The sequence below is a fragment of the Rutilus rutilus genome (assembly GCF_951802725.1).
Source record: "Rutilus rutilus genome assembly, chromosome: 7".
Taxonomy (NCBI): domain Eukaryota; kingdom Metazoa; phylum Chordata; class Actinopteri; order Cypriniformes; family Leuciscidae; genus Rutilus; species Rutilus rutilus.
The window spans coordinates 26,199,463-26,217,960 of NC_140221.1; the positions used below are offsets into that span (position 1 = coordinate 26,199,463).

An 18,498-nucleotide genomic window follows, 5' to 3' on the forward strand; every position below is an offset into this window, starting at 1 on the left:
AGGATTGTTAAAGTTAAGTTTAAAAGATAACATCCAGTGGAAGTCAAAATTAATGAAAACAGACAAGCAAAGAGCAGTTGTCAGCAGACCACCAGATCACATAATTGGATTAGAAGTGGACGGCATGTTTGTTTGTTTACCTGTTTACAATGAAAATGAACCTCTAAGCTCATCGCAGCACATTTGTTCAGGGTCGTTAGCCTCCTAAACACACACACACACAGAGAGAGAAGGGCATATTTGAGTGCTGTAGGGTTTAAATTCACATGAAATTTACATGTATATTCTTGGTTGAAGAGGCAGGGCGGCAGAGTGGTTAAACATCCTGATTGCTAAATTAAAAGTGGTATGTTCGATTTTTAAACACTCAACCATGAAAAAACCCCAAAAAACTTCATGACTCATCTTCAGTATCGACATTCAAACATGAGAGAAAACTCACTTTCAGTAAAACATATGCTAAACGCATAAATATAAATGAATAATACAAGCATTAAAACACTAACATAGGAAGAGATGCGCGTAGTCATAAAATCAAAGACAAGTGGTCATTCACAAGTGGTCAATCTGGTATATTAATACCAGGTGTAAATGGTTCCTTCAAGTGCACATGGAAAGCTCATACCTACGAGTCCGATATGCGTTATTACAGCCTCACGCATTTAAATCAGAAACATAACATGACGGCAGCCTGAACAAAATAAAAATAATTATAGTGTGAATAATAAACCCAAAAATCTGAATGATTTATTTCTATTACTTATTTATACTTGGTATTTAATTTTTGTTTTTGTTTTTATAAAGCAAACTTTACACTTGCTTTAGGATGTAAATAGGATGTAAAATAGGATGTAAAATTAAAATGATGTGCAAAATCATTCATTTCCATTCACTACAAACTTGCTTTCCACTCAATCTCTGGATTACAGATATATGATATCTATATTGTAAATCTGTGTTTCCGCCATGTTTGACATCAGCACAGCCCTTCCAATGTCACAACTCATGTATTATCTAGAATTCAGACTTTAACACTTGTAAATACAACTTCGTTTGGTCATTCATGTGCTCGGAACTCATAACTGCTATATGTCAAACCTCACTTGAAGGGCTACATGTGTAAATGGGCCCAATGCGTTCTTGAGCGAGACACAACCCCAGATCGCCTCAAGGGGACTGTCTCTTTAATGAGTATACTATTTAATAAAAGTCACATTGAATAAAAGTGTCAGCTTAATTCAAGTACATATTATATGTTCCTATGGTTAAAACAAAGCCACAAACTGTGATGTAAATGTGGAAATATCAATTATTAACAGCAGTTGTCCAGGCTTAGAGCAGTATTTAGATTATTTGATGTTATTTCTGTAAGCAGTTTATCCAAGCACACATTCAGTGAGTGAGTGCATGTTTGTTGATGTTGACTGAGCCCTGATGATGTTCCCAGCTGAATTGCATCAATGCCACACTTGACAGACTGATGAATGTATCAGCCCATGTATCTTTTCTAGAATGATTTGAACTTGACTTCGCTGCTCCCTCCATCTGCGCCCGATCGGCTCTGATATGGCAGAACTTTTGTTAAAAGGTAGAGAGACATTCATCACCATGTCATTATTTGATTATCAGTACGTTTAGAGTTCATGTGAGTGGCCTAGTAAGTGTACGAGTAAGTGATGCATTCATGTGTATTCAGCCCTCTCTGTTAATTAGTGCACTCATTGTGCTTGGTGTGATCTAATTATTCTGACTCTGATGCGTGTATATGTAAGAAAGATGATAATGATTCAGCTGTAAAAATCATCACAGTTGAAGCACAGACACTACAAGATGCAGAGACATATAGTCCAAACTAGCCGGTATAAACACACAAGCATAAGTGACCATCCGTTTTGACTGATGTAGTCGATTCGCACCAATGATCACAGTTGCTCTTTTGAACACGCATCGTCACACCACAGTGTTTGGCGCCCAGTGGCCACAGGATTTCTGTTGGACATAATACCTTTTCTGCATGACAGAACAAAACTAATTCTAGAAGACAAACAAACAAGTGTTTGGTGTGGAATTTGAGATACAGATAATAAGAGTGTGTGAGTTTGTGCACATCAACAAACTAACATCAAACTAATTACTCTTTGTGAATAATAATCAGCAGGAAGGCAATAAGTATATATAGTGTTAAAGCTGCAGTCCGTAGTTTTTCCTCTTTGTCGCCATCTCTGTTCGAAAACTGAAATTGCAGTTATTAGCGGAATTATCGACTTCACGTGGGTTGTGCCTTGGCACAACACGGCACAGCGCGGATGAATCCAATGTTTTGAGGACATTGTGCGGCTGTCAGTCACCGCGCCGGTGTGGATACTGTCATTCGGAATCACAGATTCTACATTTTGGAAGTATGACCAACATAAGAATTTTCACTGTAAAATGTCGTCTGAACAAGTAAGTAACATACACTTTTGTTCTGACCAAATAAGGGAAAAAAAGCATTGCAGTAAATCGCGCTGATTAAATATAACGATCTCTTATCATATCACGTCAAACCGTGCAAATTATACTTTGTTCTCAAATTGTTACTGTTAACAACATCAGCATTGCGTGACTACATTTAATGCCCTTCTGATATTTATCCAATTGTTTTCGCATGGGCACGGTTGCAGTCTCTTTTTCTGTAGCCACTCCGAACTCCGAAGTCTTTTGCGTTTTACAACGGGTGAATCTCCAGAGACTCCTTCTTTATGTGTACAGATGTGACGTAATGACACAAAGACATGCTCGAATTTCCCACAGAAATCCACCAGTACCACTGGAATTAAAACATTATTACAAGCTTACCGTTTTGAATCGAGCTAAGGCAAGCAGTTTTGAACACTGGCTGGTTATGTACTTGCTCAAAAATGTATTTTGGATAAATAATTAACCCAAAAAAGTTACAGACTGCAGCTTTAACAATAGGCTAGCAAGACACTCGCATTCAAAAACACTCACAAAGACTTTTAGCTGTGTGCGTTATTAGAGCTATTTTTGCTGACATGCTTGCCAGCTTTATTTTCTTTTTCGAAAGATTAAGAAAATTCTTATTATTCAGAAGTGACAAAACCAAACCAAAACTCAAAAAAAGAAAAACCCCGAAACACACACACACACACACACACACACAAATAAATAAATAAATATATATATATTTATACACACACTATGTTCCAAATTATTATGCAAGTGACATTTCAGTAGGATTTCAGCACAATAAACATTCAGATTTTACTTTTTCAAAGAAAGTGTTTGTTTGTTTTATTTGTCCATATCTTTTTAGATAACTGGTATCAATCTCAGACAGGTTTGTTAAATAGTTTGCCAGGTCTACTTAAATAAATGGAAACCCTACTTAAAGAGGTTGTTCCACATTATCAAGCAAGTCACAGTTCTCATGCAATATGGGGAGGAATAAAGATCTTCCTGATGATGAAAAGCATGAAATGGTGCAATGTCATGTAAAAGGCATGAAAACAACTAATATTGTGTGAAAACTGAATGGAGATTATCGAACTATCATAAGATTTGTGAGTAATTTACAGCACAAGATAACTCGGTCAGATAAAGGCTTATTAAGGCAAGTTTCTGTAAAAAAAAAATGTATGTATTAAAAGGATAGCTATAAAAAGTCACTGTTGAGCAGCAAACAGTTGCTGATGTCTCTGGAGTCTCAAGAACCTTCCCATGCAGGCTGCCAGTAAAGTTGCATTTCAACCACCTCTAACCAAACTCACAAAGAGAAACACTTTCTTTGAAAAACTAAAATCTGAATGTTTATTGTAAGACAGTCTCTGCATGGAGCAAATTCCGAGACAGTCAGGGATCTTTAAGTGCACTAGTATCCTGCTGTGGCAAAAAGATCAACAGATGAGCTCATCATCTCACCAATGCAAGAGGGCCATCGGGTGTGTGGTGGCCAGAATACATTCAGGGCAATACAACAAGTGTTTCTGTAAGGAGACTGATTTTTATATTGCTGTTGGAAGAGTGAACATCTTAACTAGGAAAAACCTTGATTCCACATAATAAACTAAATATATAAATACACACTAGGTTATACCCATGCTATGCATGGTGCTTGGCTGCTTGCAATGTCACAGCAGTTTCAAATTAGATTTGAGATTAAGACCTTTAAAGTCGGCATGAAATGGAAGTTGCAATAGTCTTTTCATCCCAGTTGTGATGTGTATCCGAGTAAAACGGCTTCTGGAATGAGGAAAAAAAAGGTAGGGCGGAACTTGATTTCATCCTTGGGAATTGACTGGATCGTAGGAAGTTGAGCATTGTTAACTAAATGGAGGCAGATCTGAATCCCCGTTTGAGTCAGTTGTGGAGACTATTAGTCCCACCCTCAGCCGAGACATGCGTCATTAAGAGAACGGACGTCGTTTTGGAGGGGGAGGGGTGGCAAATGTTTTTGATTAAAGATTACAAAGGCCATATGAATAAATAATTAGAAATTATGTGCATGAATAAATTATTTATAATAAGAACAGCAGCATTCTTTCAAAAAAAAAAGGTCTATTTTTATTTCATGGTGACTTTAAGACCTGCACAAATAAAATTAAGACCGTATGTCCATAAAGAACAAACCTTTACAATTTTAAAAAAAGTTTCATTTAAAGGGTTAGTTCACCCAAAAATGAAAATGATGTCATTAATGACTCACCCTCATGTCGTTCCAAGCCCTTAAGACCTCCGTTCATCTTCGGAACACAGTTTAAGATATTTTTGATTTAGTCCGAGAGCTTTCTGTCCCTCCATTGAAAATGTATGTACGGTATACTGTCCATGTCCAGAAAGGTAATAAAGACATTATCAAAGTAGTCCATGTGACATCAGTGGGTTAGTTAGAATTTTTTGAAGCATCGAAAATACATTTTGGTCCAAAAATAACAAAAACTACGACTTTATTCAGCATTGTATTCTCTTCCGGGTCTGTTGTCAATCCGCGTTCACGACTCCGCAGTGACGCTGCTGACGTAAGACGCTGCTGACATGCACACTTACGCACCATTTAAAAAAATATAGCAATACCAAAATACAAACAATGTAGAATAGCTTGAATACAGAGTGTGTCTCCCTCAGACTGTAAACAAAACTTGGGCGCACCAGATAACACGTCAGCATCGTCTTACGTCAGCAGCGTCACTGCTGAGCCGTGAACGCGGATTGACAACAGACCCGGAAGAGAATACAATGCTGAATAAAGTCGTAGTTTTTGTTATTTTTGGACCAAAATGTATTTTCGATGCTTCAAAAAATTCTAACTAACCCACTGATGTCACATGGACTACTTTGATGATGTCTTTATTACCTTTCTAGACATGGAGAGGTATACCGTACATACTTTTTCAATGGAGGGACAGAAAGCTCTCGGACTAAATCTAAAATATCTTAAACTGTGTTCCGAAGATGAACGGAGGTCTTACGGGCTTGGAACGACATGAGGGTGAGTCATTAATGACATCATTTTCATTTTTGGGTGAACTAACCCTTTAACATACTGTGGCACACATTCAACTGCAAAATAGGGTAACTGAGTATTTAAAATACTCAAGCTGTTTTATTCAATGTATACATGTGTACTGAAACTGGCTTAAGAAATACACACGCATTTATTTAATTAGCAATGCATATTATGTGATTAAACCATTGCCTTTTGATGTTTACTAATCACATTAGGCCGTGTAGTGATACCCCTTTCTCCGTCTTTACATTTTTTTCGTCTTAACTGATATAATGTTAATATACCAACCTATTGAAGTACTAATGTTCATTTTGTACTTAGTGTAATACACCAACATCCACCAAAAATAGGTGGTGATGAGAAAGTCACATGATGAATCAAAGCCCATCACAAGCAGCTTTTCCACAAGCTGAGAAAGTAAATACTAATATATAAAAGGAGCACATGGAGTGTCATACACACAAATACAATACACCATCATGGTAATGACACTAAAGTAATGCAATAAACATTCATTTCACAAAAAAAATATTAGAAACAATTATTTCAATGAAAATACATTAAATGTGAAGTGTCACACAAGGAATTCTGGGAATGCCAATTTACTTTTCACTGTAAATTATACAATGATTTGTTCTTTTTCACTTCCAAAAACTGTAAATTTAACAGTATTTTATTATAAAATTACATTAAATGTAGGTTATCTATTAGTTATTCGCTGTGTATAGTAAGGAAATTTGCTGTTAACAGACTTTTACCATTAAAATCACAAATTATTTTCCCTAGCTCACACAAATCCAGCTTCCTTTTCTACAGAGCTTTAAATATAGATAACTATGGAAATGCATATGACTTAGAGTTCTAGAATTTCAGATTCAGCTATGTGTGTGTGTTCATAATTCAGTTCTCTTCATTCATCAAGCTGTCCTGTGATGACTGATGTTTTTTTTATCAGTAACTAACAGCCAACCATACAGTGTGTAACTAGCCACTGTGGGACAAATGGTACATTCAGTCTCTATCGCTCTCTTCTTCTATCGCCTTAGGACTGACAGAAGTTGCACCCCAGGAAATATGATTTCCCCCTCTTTGTGTATTCGCTATATTTTAGAAAAGGCCATTCACTCCAATGTGACTTCTGCAGGTGTGACCAGTCACTTAATCTGTTATTCCACATGGAAGGGTGAAAAAAAGAGAATAAAGTTGATAGTAAAAAGGACAGACTGAACCACGAAGCACAGCAAGGCCTGCTAACACAAGTGGACCTTCACCATGGTGATCAAAAGACTACAGGAACTGACAGATGCCCTCTCATGACATGTGACTCATTCTATTAAACATATGTCATAAAAGTAATATTATTAGTATACTTTATGATTTTTTTATTATGTTATTCCACAATGATTAATGCCATGGGTGTTAGTCACAAAGGAGGAGTGAAACTCAAACCGGAAGGGATTATTGTGAATGATGGAATATATTTAAAGTGCTGTAATAAATATTTAAGTGAATATGCAATGGTTTCTCACCTGCATAATGCCTTGAGAGAGTCCTGATCCAGAAACTCATGGTCTCTCCTCACAGCAGAGATCTCAATGGGGAACAGAGAGGCTGAGGGCACACAGAGATGCACCAATTAAGGCAATCATTCAACTACCCAATGGGGCTAATTAAAAAAACCTCCTGAGAACTAATGTAACATTTAAGCCAGTGGTCAGTAAAAGAGAGAGATTAATCCCACAAACATCAGAGGACATTTCAACTTTAACCCACTTATAAAAATGTACATGCTGCGTTCACAAAATTAGAAAATCTTGAGATAGTTGTCTGACAGCATTTTCCATTACAAAACACTGACAATACACACAAACATTAGCATACACATTACACATACATAAGCATATAACATTTATTTACATGTTGCTTTCATGGAGTAAAGTGTTCTAGAGTGATAAAATGCATTATTATTATTATTATTATTATTATTATTATTATTATTAGAGATGCACCGATACTATGGGGGGGTTTGAGCATAAGCTGTCTTTATGTGCGGATGATCTTTTGTCATGTGTCTGACCCTGGCACTCCATTCCTCTAGACCAAAATCTGCCAGCAGATCCAGTACCAATTCCAGGCTATAAATTAAATTTGAGTAAAAGTAAATTAATGCCCATCAATATGGCAGCCTTTGAATACCCATTAGCATCTCTGCCTTTCAGATCTTCTTTACAGAGTTTCAGGTATTTGGGCATAAAAGTGACAAAGAGCTTTGTAGACTTATTTGATCACAACTTTGTCACTTTGCTTAAGTGTCTTTTAGTATGCTTAAGGATTTTAGTCGTGGTCTCTCCTCCCTATATCCCTGGCTGGTAGGGTTCACTGTATTCACTGTATATCAATCCCTCATCCTGGCTACACATTGAGAATGCTTTGTGCAAGTCCTCCTCCCTGGCTGCCCCTTTATGCCTCCAAAATACATTGTCCCAGATTAAATGCGGTCAGTGTTTACTCCAACCCTCTGTTTTACCCTTCCATTTTGGACAGTGCTTATGTCTCTTGGAGGGATCTTGGATTGTTGTTTGTATATAACTCAGTTGCACAGAAGGTATAGTTTTCATAAACAAATATTTAATAAAACATACACATAATTAATAGTAAATAAGCTCCTCTCTACTGTTTTTAATAGCTAACTAACGGAACTGTAAACATTGGATGACTTTCCTGAGACTTTGTTTCATATCGGAAGTGACAAAGCACAAAGCTCTTTGCTATTATTGGATGGGAGGCATGCTACATTGTTATGCTATATTGTATTTACATACAAATAATGGTGTAGGGCAAAAAAACGCAGACCTGGCAACTCTGGCTTGAACTACGGGTGATTCATAGGGTCGCTATTTTTTTTAACTGTTAACGCGTTATTGTGTTAACTTCGACAGCCCTAAATTCAACACAATAAAGATTTTCTTCACACACAGTATGAGTTGCTGCCTGACATGTTTCTTTTTGGCTCTGATCATCAGCTGTTTTTAAACAATTGGCCGATAGTGAAAATAACCACTTTTATCGTCTGATACAGATAATTGGCTTATTATTATTATTACTATTGTTATTATATATGATATTATTATTATTATTATTAAAATTGTTTGGCTTCCCAAAAAACCCAGTTTGAATGTGATATGAACTGAGAGGGACTAATAAGAGGTTTGAGTTCACTTAAAGGAGTCATAACCTTGTATTACATTGGATACCTACTGCTGTATTATAGTCTTTCAGGCCCTTCTAAAAAAGAAAAGTGGAAAAAAAATAAACACAGACCTACTTTTACCCTTATTTCTGAAGGCATTATTGTCTCGCGAGATCAATGCGATGTTTTGGCTGTCGTGGACGCTCTATATGGCTCTGCACGCCAGTTGAAAGGGTTGTTGGGACAGCGTCATTAAAAATGAATTTCATCCACTGGTCCCTGATAGTTTCGTCCGATTTTGGGAGATAAAACACATTTACATGTTTTTTATGGCAATCAACCACAGAGCAAGTCCGGTGTGCACTCGGTTTCTCCATCTTTCCCGACTGAACTGAATATGAGGGGGAGAGGGGAAGGGGGGGGCTTCCTGCTGCGGTGTCCATATATGGTATATCCTACTACCTCATGACGTCAAGAGGGAGCTGAAATCAAAATCTCGTATTTGAGTGGGCGTGCACGCGCGCTGGTTTATTTACCCTGAGGTAAACAAACGCTTCACTTTTAAATATCGGCTTCCCGGCCAGTGTATAATCGTTAGTCGATCATAACATACATTGATTCTCGTGGAAAAGTGAAAATTGCAGGTTATGACTCCTTTAAAGTCCAGTTCCTCTTCAGTCGGTCAGTCGACGCCACGTCGAGACCGACGAATAGGAATCTAGCTAGAGAGGCCAATCTACTTTGAGTGAAACTAAACGAGCCAATGCACATTGGCGTGCAATCATTTGCATCAGCTGTTCAGCCACACAGCATGGGTATATAATGAGCAGCAGGTGCGATTTCACTTCAGATTTTTGCTGAGAAGCCGAGCACTCGGGGCCTCCTGAGCCGCGTTGTGTTCCACCTCGCTGCCCCACTGTGGGTACGCCTATGATCCCTTTGGTCCCGCTTGTACGGTCTCTGCGAGCTTGGCTAGCGCTCCCCAGTCCGTCTCGCTGGCTCATTCGGACCATCAGGCTCGAGTATGCGATTCAGTTCGCCCGGCGTTGTTTCCCCCCAAGTTTCAGGCCATCCACTCCACTACAGTGAGAGCAGCCGATGCCCATTTCTTGCGAGCGGAGATCGTAGTCCTACGGGCGAAGGATGCGATAGAGCCGGTCCCTCCAGCCGATATGAGGTCAGGGCACTACAGTCCCTACTTCATTGTACCCAAGAAAAGCGGTGGGTTACGACCGATCTTGGACCTGCGAGTTTTGAATCAGACTCTCTACAAGCTACCGTTCAAAATGCTCACGCAGAGATGCATTTTAGAATGCATCTGTCCCTGAGATTGGTTTGCAGCGATCGACTTGAAGGACACATACTTTCATGTCTCAATTCTCCCTCGACACAGGCCGTTTCTGCGCTTTGCGTTCAAGGGTCGAGCATATCAGTACAAGGTCCTGCCCTTCGGGCTGTCCCTGTCTCACCGTGTCTTCACGAAAGTCATGGAGGGGGCCCTTGTTCCCATGAGAGAACAGGGCGTTTGCATCCTCAACTATTTCGACGACTGGCTCGTACTAACACACTCTCGAGATCAGTTATGCAAACACAGGGACCTCGTGCTCAGGCACTTTAGCCAGTTGAGTCTTTAGGTCAACTGGGAAAAGAGCAAACTCTCCCCCGTGCAGAGGATCTCTTTTCTCGGTATGGAGTTGGATTCGGTCACACAGACAGCACGCCTCACAGAGGAACACACTCAGTCGGTGCTGAACTGCTTGAACACGTTCAAAGGCAGGACGGCGGCCCCACTGACATTTTTTCAGAGGCTCCTGGGGCATATGGCAGCGGCAGCAGCGGTAACTCCGCTCGGGTTGCTCCATATGAGACCGCTTCAGCACTGGCTTCACTGCCAAGTCCCGAGATGGGCGTGGCATCATGGCAATCACCGGGTGACAAACACCGGCGTGCCGCCAGACCCACAGCTCGTGGTCAGACCCCTCGTTCCTGCGGGCAGGAGTGCCCTTGGAACAGGTGTCCAGGCATGCTGTGGTGTTCACAGATGCCTCTGCCACCGGCTGGGGTGCCACGTACCCTATTGGCCCAACCGGACCTGGTTCCCAGAGCTCATGCTCCACGTGACAGTCCCTCCCTGGCCCATTCCTCTGAGGAAGGACTTTCTGACTCAGAGACGGGGCACACTATGGCACCCGTGTCCGGACCTCTGGAAACTCCATGTGTGGTCCCTGGACGGGATGCAGAGGTTCTAGGTGACTTACCTCCAGAGGTACTTAACACCATCACTTCAGCGTGGGCGCAGTCTACGAGACGTGCACACACCTTGAAGTGGAACCTGTTCGTCGGGTGGTGATCTCGCCGAGAGGACACCCGAAGATGTTCGATAGGGTCTGTGCTTTCCTTCTTGCAGCAAGGGTTGGAGCGAAGGCTTTCTCCCTCCACCCTCAAAGTACATGCTGCCGCTATTTCAGCATATCATGACCACATAGATGGCAAAACAGTGGGAAAGCACGACCTGGTCGTCAGGTTCCTTAGGGGGGCGAGACGGTTGAATCCTACTCGACCCCCCTCCATACCCTTTTGGCACCTTTCCCTGGTGCTTCAAGCAGTCCAGGATGTTCCCTTTGAGCCTTTGCAATCAGCAGACTTAAAACTTCTCTCCATGAAGACTTTGCTGCTGAATGCACTAGCCTCTATCAAGTAGGGGACCTGCAGGCATTTTCGGTTGACGAATCATGCCTAGAGTTCGGGCCAGTGGATGCCATCGCCTTGGCTTACCAAGCACAAGGCGTGCCCTGCCTGCTCAGGTTGCACGAGAGGTGCTGCATCCTCCTGGGAGCTGGCATGTGGCGCGTCGCTAACAGATATCTGTAGAGCTGCGGGCTGGGCAACACCTAACATGTTCGCTAGATATTATAGCCTAAGTGTATAGCCGATCTCCTCCCGTGTTCTCACCCTAAACGGGTAGAAGCACTGAGAGGCCCAGCTCTGTCGGCTTGCTGCACCCTACTGTGCACACTTATTGCTCCAGAGTGAAAAACCTGTTGAGTCCTCCAACACCCTAGGCCCAGACGTGGCGGAGCGTCTGGCTCCAGGCCTTTATCCGTTGAATACTTGAGAACCAGGTCTAGGCTGAGTCCCATGTGTGTGACCCTGCGGGGATCCCATATGTGTATTTCTTCCACGGCTGCTCCCAAACGGAAGCCTGTGTCTTTCCCTTGGGCTAAGTCACCCAGTATTCATATGCAGTACAACTTTCGGGTTAGTCCATATGTATATCTCCACATAACTCCTTCGGGGAAGAATTGCAGCGTTCTCCTTCCTAACAGAAGGGAACACTTTCCCAGTGTTATCCAATAATGTCACTGTATGGGTTATCACGGAACAACAGTCCTTCCAGGCAAGAAGGGGCAAGAGGCTTGCACAGGGCGCTGGATTGGGTCAGCAGCTGTGGCCCTTTGGAAGGGATTCCTATTCATCGGTCTCGACGTGGCATCGACTGACCGACTGAAAAGGAACGTCTAGGTTACATATGGTAACCCTCGTTTCCTGAAGGAGGGAACGGAGACGCCACGTCCCGTCACCACACCAGCTTATCGGCACGGCTCCTCAGCAAAAAACTGAAGTGCAATCGCACCTGCTGCTCATTATATACCCGCGCTGCATGGCTGAACAGTTGATGCAATTGCACGCCAATTGCATTGGCTCGTTTAGTTTCACTCGAAGTAGATTGGCCTCTCTAGCGAGATTCCTGTTCGTCCGGCTCGACCTGGCATCTCCGTTCCCTCCTTCAGGGAACGAGGGTCACCATATGTAACCTAGATGGTACACGTCAATGCAAATACTTCTGTTCAGTTTGGTCACTGAAAATGGGTTGGAGCTCTTAATTTTGCACTTAAAGTGCAACAGACTGAGGCATTTAACCTGTCAAAAATTGTATCCAGATGGAATGTCGCTGGACACACCTAGAGAGACCGGCTAAAGATATATGGGTTTGTTGTATTATTAAAATATTTTTTAGGGGACAATAGAGAGGAGACAGGAAAGTGGACAGAGGGTGTGGTGGGATGAGATTGAGACATAAAGGTCAGATTCAAACATGTCCTTGTTAGCACAAAGGCTAATGTGTGTTTGGAGTACATATACAACAACAAAAATCAATGTGAACATCAAAAAAGTAGAAGAACCTTGCTCTAAAATACAGAAATACATACACTGTAACAGGAGTTATGTCTTACATTGTATTAGTGATATTCTTCAAAAATGAGTTGGAAAAACAATTATGTACTGGCAAATAACAACTAGGGCAGCACTATTTTAGATGAAACAGAGAGTCAGAATGTGAGTGTGGTGTGTGTATACCTGCGTATTGTATGTGTGTGTGCATTTTTGAGTGGGTCAACATTGCTGAGGTGTCCCATTTCCAGCTTTTGTTTCAACCTCCTTCCCCTCTTGAGTTGCAGGTCCAAGTAATGACAGTAGTACAGGAAGATTGCCAGAAAGAATTAAGCTCACACAAGAACAAAGGGACAGGAAATCAACCTGCTGCTAAACAAAGTCCAATTTAAGTCAAGATAGGCAATTCTACAGTATCCAATTCAGAATGACACGCACAGTGTCAGTGTGAAACTGACATTTCTTTTGTTTATCAGGAACGAGAAGTACTTCACGTCACTTTCTCTAAAAATGTCTTGGTTATGAGTGTCCTTTCACTCGTAACTTTCTTACTTACACACAGTAAAACACTACTTTGTTCTGTGTTTGAAGGAAATTTTCAATTAGTGCTGTTACTCAAATTCAGAAGGCCGATTCCAGACACGCGTGAGCAAATAACATCAAATAGAGCATCCAGACCACTCTACTGCATTTAATGTTTTGTTTTCCTGAAAAATAGAAGCATACATGAAAAATATAATATAACCTTTTCCTCTTTTGAAATGCAGGGCTATTTTCAGGGACGAGGGAAGCCCGACTCGGAAATCAATGTTTATTGCCATATGGTCACTTTTCAAAGGTAAAATTACACACAGGGCTGTTTTCAACACAGACACACACCGGCATCCCTGCTGTTTTAAAACACAGTACCAACTATTGAGTTTTTAATAGAGCATCAGGGGACGATGCCAAGATAAAAGTGGGAAACCGCTGACTGTTACACTGAAGCTGGACATCAATACACAACAGAGATCACAGAATGCCTCAGTACTGATCTATACAAATTCATAACAGTTATTCTATGATCAAAGTCTTGCTTTATTTTAATGTCACATCCTTTTTAAAGTTCCTATAAAGTTATTTTTATGCAAATGTCAAGAGGATGAATGAATCCATGTTCGCTTTGATATTTATTGATATATTAAAAAAATAAATCCAATACAAGACCTATGCCACAAACAGCAGGAACATCCCGGCAGCCGGCGTATCATTAATTCAGCACATCACTGTTTCTGTCACAGCCAATGTGGGTCAGGTGACTGCCAACTTAGTCTGTGACATGCAGCAGAAAAATACACAACTCTGTCAGAGGAAGCCAAGCAGATGACAGGTGTGTGTCAGGTTGCTTAAATGAGACAAGTGAACGAAAGTCTTGCTGCATTCGGCTTTGAAATATTCATCAGTTTGCAAGTGGAAGAATTTTGAAAGCAATAAACATTGCAAAATTAAGGCATTACTGTGATTAGCTATAAAAATATGATTATTTCAGAATGAATGCAGACAATAAAAAACAAAACTACAGAAAACAAAACTACTTGCTACTACAGGCAACACACCTCACCAGGCCACACAAAAAGGCCCGGATATACTTCAAGTGAAATCGAAGAACGAACTGGTCATTTTGAACAAAATCAGGCCAAAGAAAAAAATTGTTTTGTGTACGTTTAGGGAGTTCAGCTCGCCAAAGCGAACGTTCCAGAAAAGCTCAGCCTTCTTTGCCGTGGAAATCCTCTCTGGTTAATTTCTTCGGTTCAGTCCGTTGAGATCAGACATCCGCCAGTAAAAACAAGTAAATGTAGTTGTAATTCTAATTGAGAGAGACACTGATACTGTTTTTTCATGTTTAATACTGTAACGCAGCTTGCTTTCAAACAATCTGTTGCATAAAGTGCTATAAATAAATAAACTTGACCGGAGTGTCGAATTGCAGAGCTCGTGCAAACATCCACATTGCTATGATCAGATGCTTGAGTGCTGTTTTCTCATTGCTGTCATTTTTTTTGTTGTGTGTTAATTTAGTTATTGAAAGGAAAGCACATATTAACATTATTATCTAAATGCTGCTCTCAGCAGCGTGGGCGGTGTCAGGATGTTCAGTATACTAATAGTATACTGTCTGTGAGTATATCAGGGCCTTTACCAACAGCTGTTCAAGGACGTGTGCTTGCGTTCAAACACAGCTGGACAGAATGTAAAGGTATGGTGCTGAATACAGGGTCCTCCAGACATGTTTTTTTTTTAAGTTTAGGTTTAAGACTTTTTTCCAAGTAAATTTAGGGATCACAGCCTCATAATGTGCAGTATGAAAATGGATAATATTAATTAAATGGGCTGTTTTTAATATTAACATGATAATAATATTAAAGATTATATTATCACTAATATTGGTCAATAATTCATATAGTACCATGTAAATATCATGCATCCCAAGCTACCATGTAAATATCGTGCATCCCTGCTTTTAACATAACACAGCATTATAAAAGTGGTGACACTCCTGGTGAGAGATGCTGAAAAACAGGATGCAATACAACAGTCTGTATCTAGATGTCTGTACATCGAGCTTAGGCTATTTTGATTTGTGACAGGAATAAAATAAGGTTGTGAAGGATGGAAGTACAGTGTGTTCAATGGATTGTAGTGTTGTTTATGAAACATCTTTCGAAGGGACTTTCAGCAGATAAAAACCTCAATAAAAACGGTTTTGAAAGTTATGAGTTTTGAAAATGACATGTGATTTAGGACCTTTATACAGCACATGCTATTGCAAAAGTCTATCCCTCGCAGCCTCATTTTCATTTATAAAATTAAATATGGCATCTACCTTGCAGACAAAATATTAAAGTAAAAACATTTCCTCTGCACTTAATCTACCTTGAACAGATTGCAAAATGGTTTGCTGTGGACATACTGATTTAATATAAAGTCACTTTTTGCATTAAAATCTTTCTGCTACAATAAATGTAATGCCTTTGAATTATCTTCATCTGTGGTACTTGAGTTGCAAATAATGTTGTAACTTTTTTTTCTCTCAGCATTGGGAAGCATAATTAGGAAGGTGGCACAGAATGTTTTTAGATTCCAAACATAAGGAAAAACAGATCTGGCAGAACCCTGGCTCACTAATGAATAGAGAACCATGATTTCAACAACAAAAAAACTCTCTTCTGTTATTATGGGCTGGTAAAAAAAAAAAAAGTTCTGAGACATATTGGTAATTATTATTGTTCATAAGCGTAAAGCCTATGAGGCATGATCTTAAAAAAAACATCTGATTTATCTACATTCAGGTGTAGGTTCAGCCCTGCCAGTGAAATCTAAGCAGGCTAATATTAGAACCTGTCTGTAAATTCTTCATTGTTTGGGTCACAGGTACGCCTGCTTCACAAAGCAGACAGCATCACCGACAGATTCCTGCAGTCGTTCCAAACCTACATTACTTTCCACTGTGGAAGATTCATATATATATATATATATATATATATATATATATATATATATATATACACACACAGTATATATAAATATAATATGATGGATTGGGTGCCAGACTCCAAAATGTAGGCCTTTAGGTTTGAAATCAATGACTCTTGATCACAGAACACTAGCAAATTCGGTCTGTTTAGTTTAGAATTTTGTCTTATACGATAAGTTGATAGTCATTTTCATGTTATGGGTGATAGCCGATAAATGGCCACCATTAAAAACCTACACTATTTTGTCTAAATTAAAAAAATTTAATTAAAAATTAAACCAAAATCAAGATTTGAATGCTAAAACTAAATTTAGGCATCACATCATAATGTACAGTATGGAAAAATCTGTTTAGAGATTTGCTTAAGATTACATTTACTGTGTTTGTTGATAAATTATAAGTATTTTAAAGGGTTAATTTTAAGTGAGCGTTAGATGATGGCAAAGATCGAAATGTTTATATAGTGCATCCCTAGTTCTGTTCATCGCACAAAGCTATTATATGCTTCAGAAGACTTGGAATATAAACATATGAACCACTTTCCAAAATACTTTTAGAATGCTTTTTTGTCATTGTGAAACTTGACAGCACCTGTCCTCATTTCACTTTCATTATAAGGAAAATAGGTGACCAGGATATTATTTTATGTTCTACAGAAGTAAGTCAGAGGACAGAATGTTAATTTTTGGGTGAACCATGCCAATTATTTTATATTAAAATGAATTTCTCTTAAAATAGTTCCAGTCTCTGAGAACTAAGTATGCATGAGCTTTCAGATTTGTTTAACTTCAGTGTGTGTGAAATGGCACAAATCATATTCTGGGGGAAGCAGATCAGCAGGACTAAAACAAGCCCTGAACATCTGCAGTACCTCTGATTGTTTCTAAAGAGCAGTGGACCGCTCATTGGTTCAACATGACTTTACACTCACAACCCAAAAGTGATCTGAACCAAAAGCCATCTGGTCTCACATGCATTTCCCCAATCAGTAATCCTGAAACACAATAACACTGAAGCTTCCTGTAGTGGAGCGCTTCCAACTCGCATCTCTGCACCTTTCCAAAGAGAAAATATGGAGGGAAGCCAGATGAAAAGAAAATAAGAAAATAACACTGAGTCACAAAAAGGCACAGAGGTAAGGGGCAAATTAAAGAGACCGACATGGAGGGGTTGAGTGGACTTGTGTGGGATGAGTTCTGGATTACCTTCATAGAGCTGAGCATACTGAGGAAATCCTGCCGCTCGGAGCCACTCACAGGCCTCCTTCGCCTCCAGCTCTGAGAGAGAAACAAAGATGAATTAATGAAATCAATAAGATAGTCTATTCTTTCAATTCTCTCATGAGATTAATCATTATCGCAATCATTACGGTTAACCCTAACCCTAACCTAACCTTTGATTAAAATGAGACATCCAGAATACATCAGACCTAATCTGACTACTCATTTCACCGTGAATAAGAGCTGTTTAAAGTCCTTTCGATAATCTGTGGTCACATTATTAGGTCTGTCTGTGGAATAAACCTTCAGCATGGCAATGAGGGCGGAACTGAAATATTTAGCTGGTATTCCATGACACAGGCCGATCCAACAAACTTTGCAAAAACTAAATGTATTAAGATTAAATAATAGTCCTGAGCTAGAATATTAGGCTACTTATATTTCTTAGTATATTTTTTAACTTTAAAAGTTAACTTTAACTGTAATCATGGAGACACTGGTCTTCATTCAGCTGTCACCAGTCATCAGGGGAACATGGCACCTGTGATGGACAGTGCCTTCAGATTGGCATGAAATTCCGGAGATCACCATGGAAACTGGTGAGGTGATAGAGGAGTCGGTCAACCAACTCCAACCGAAAATTGAGAGGATCTCAGCCATAACAGCCCAGATGCAAGTACAACCTGAGGCTCATATTCAAGAATAATATTACATGTTTTGTCTCTTAGAAATGCACATTTGACAGTAGCTTGTGTTGGGATGCAGATGTAAATTTATGATCATTAACAAAAATAGTAATATCTGTAAAAATTATAACCACGTAATTTTGATAGGGTAAAATTGAAATATTCTGACTGTCTGACTCTTTGACTGTTTTATTCAAATTAACCACTGG

At 39.8% G+C, this 18,498-nt stretch overlaps 1 protein-coding gene across 3 annotated transcripts in view; it reads right to left on the minus strand.

Moving 5' to 3' along the window:
• The window catches only part of stard8 (StAR related lipid transfer domain containing 8), a 60,779-nt gene that overhangs the window by 14,246 nt on the left and 28,035 nt on the right, over nucleotides 1-18,498 (minus strand). For all 3 annotated transcript variants that reach the window (XM_084413920.1, XM_084413921.1, XM_084413922.1), the window contains exons 2-4: nucleotides 17,589-17,660; nucleotides 7,036-7,117; nucleotides 141-204 (exon numbers count right to left, since the gene is read on the minus strand). In XM_084413920.1, coding sequence (XP_084270046.1) covers nucleotides 141-204; nucleotides 7,036-7,117; nucleotides 17,589-17,660 — 218 coding nt within the window. The remainder of the gene's footprint in view (nucleotides 1-140; nucleotides 205-7,035; nucleotides 7,118-17,588; nucleotides 17,661-18,498) is intronic.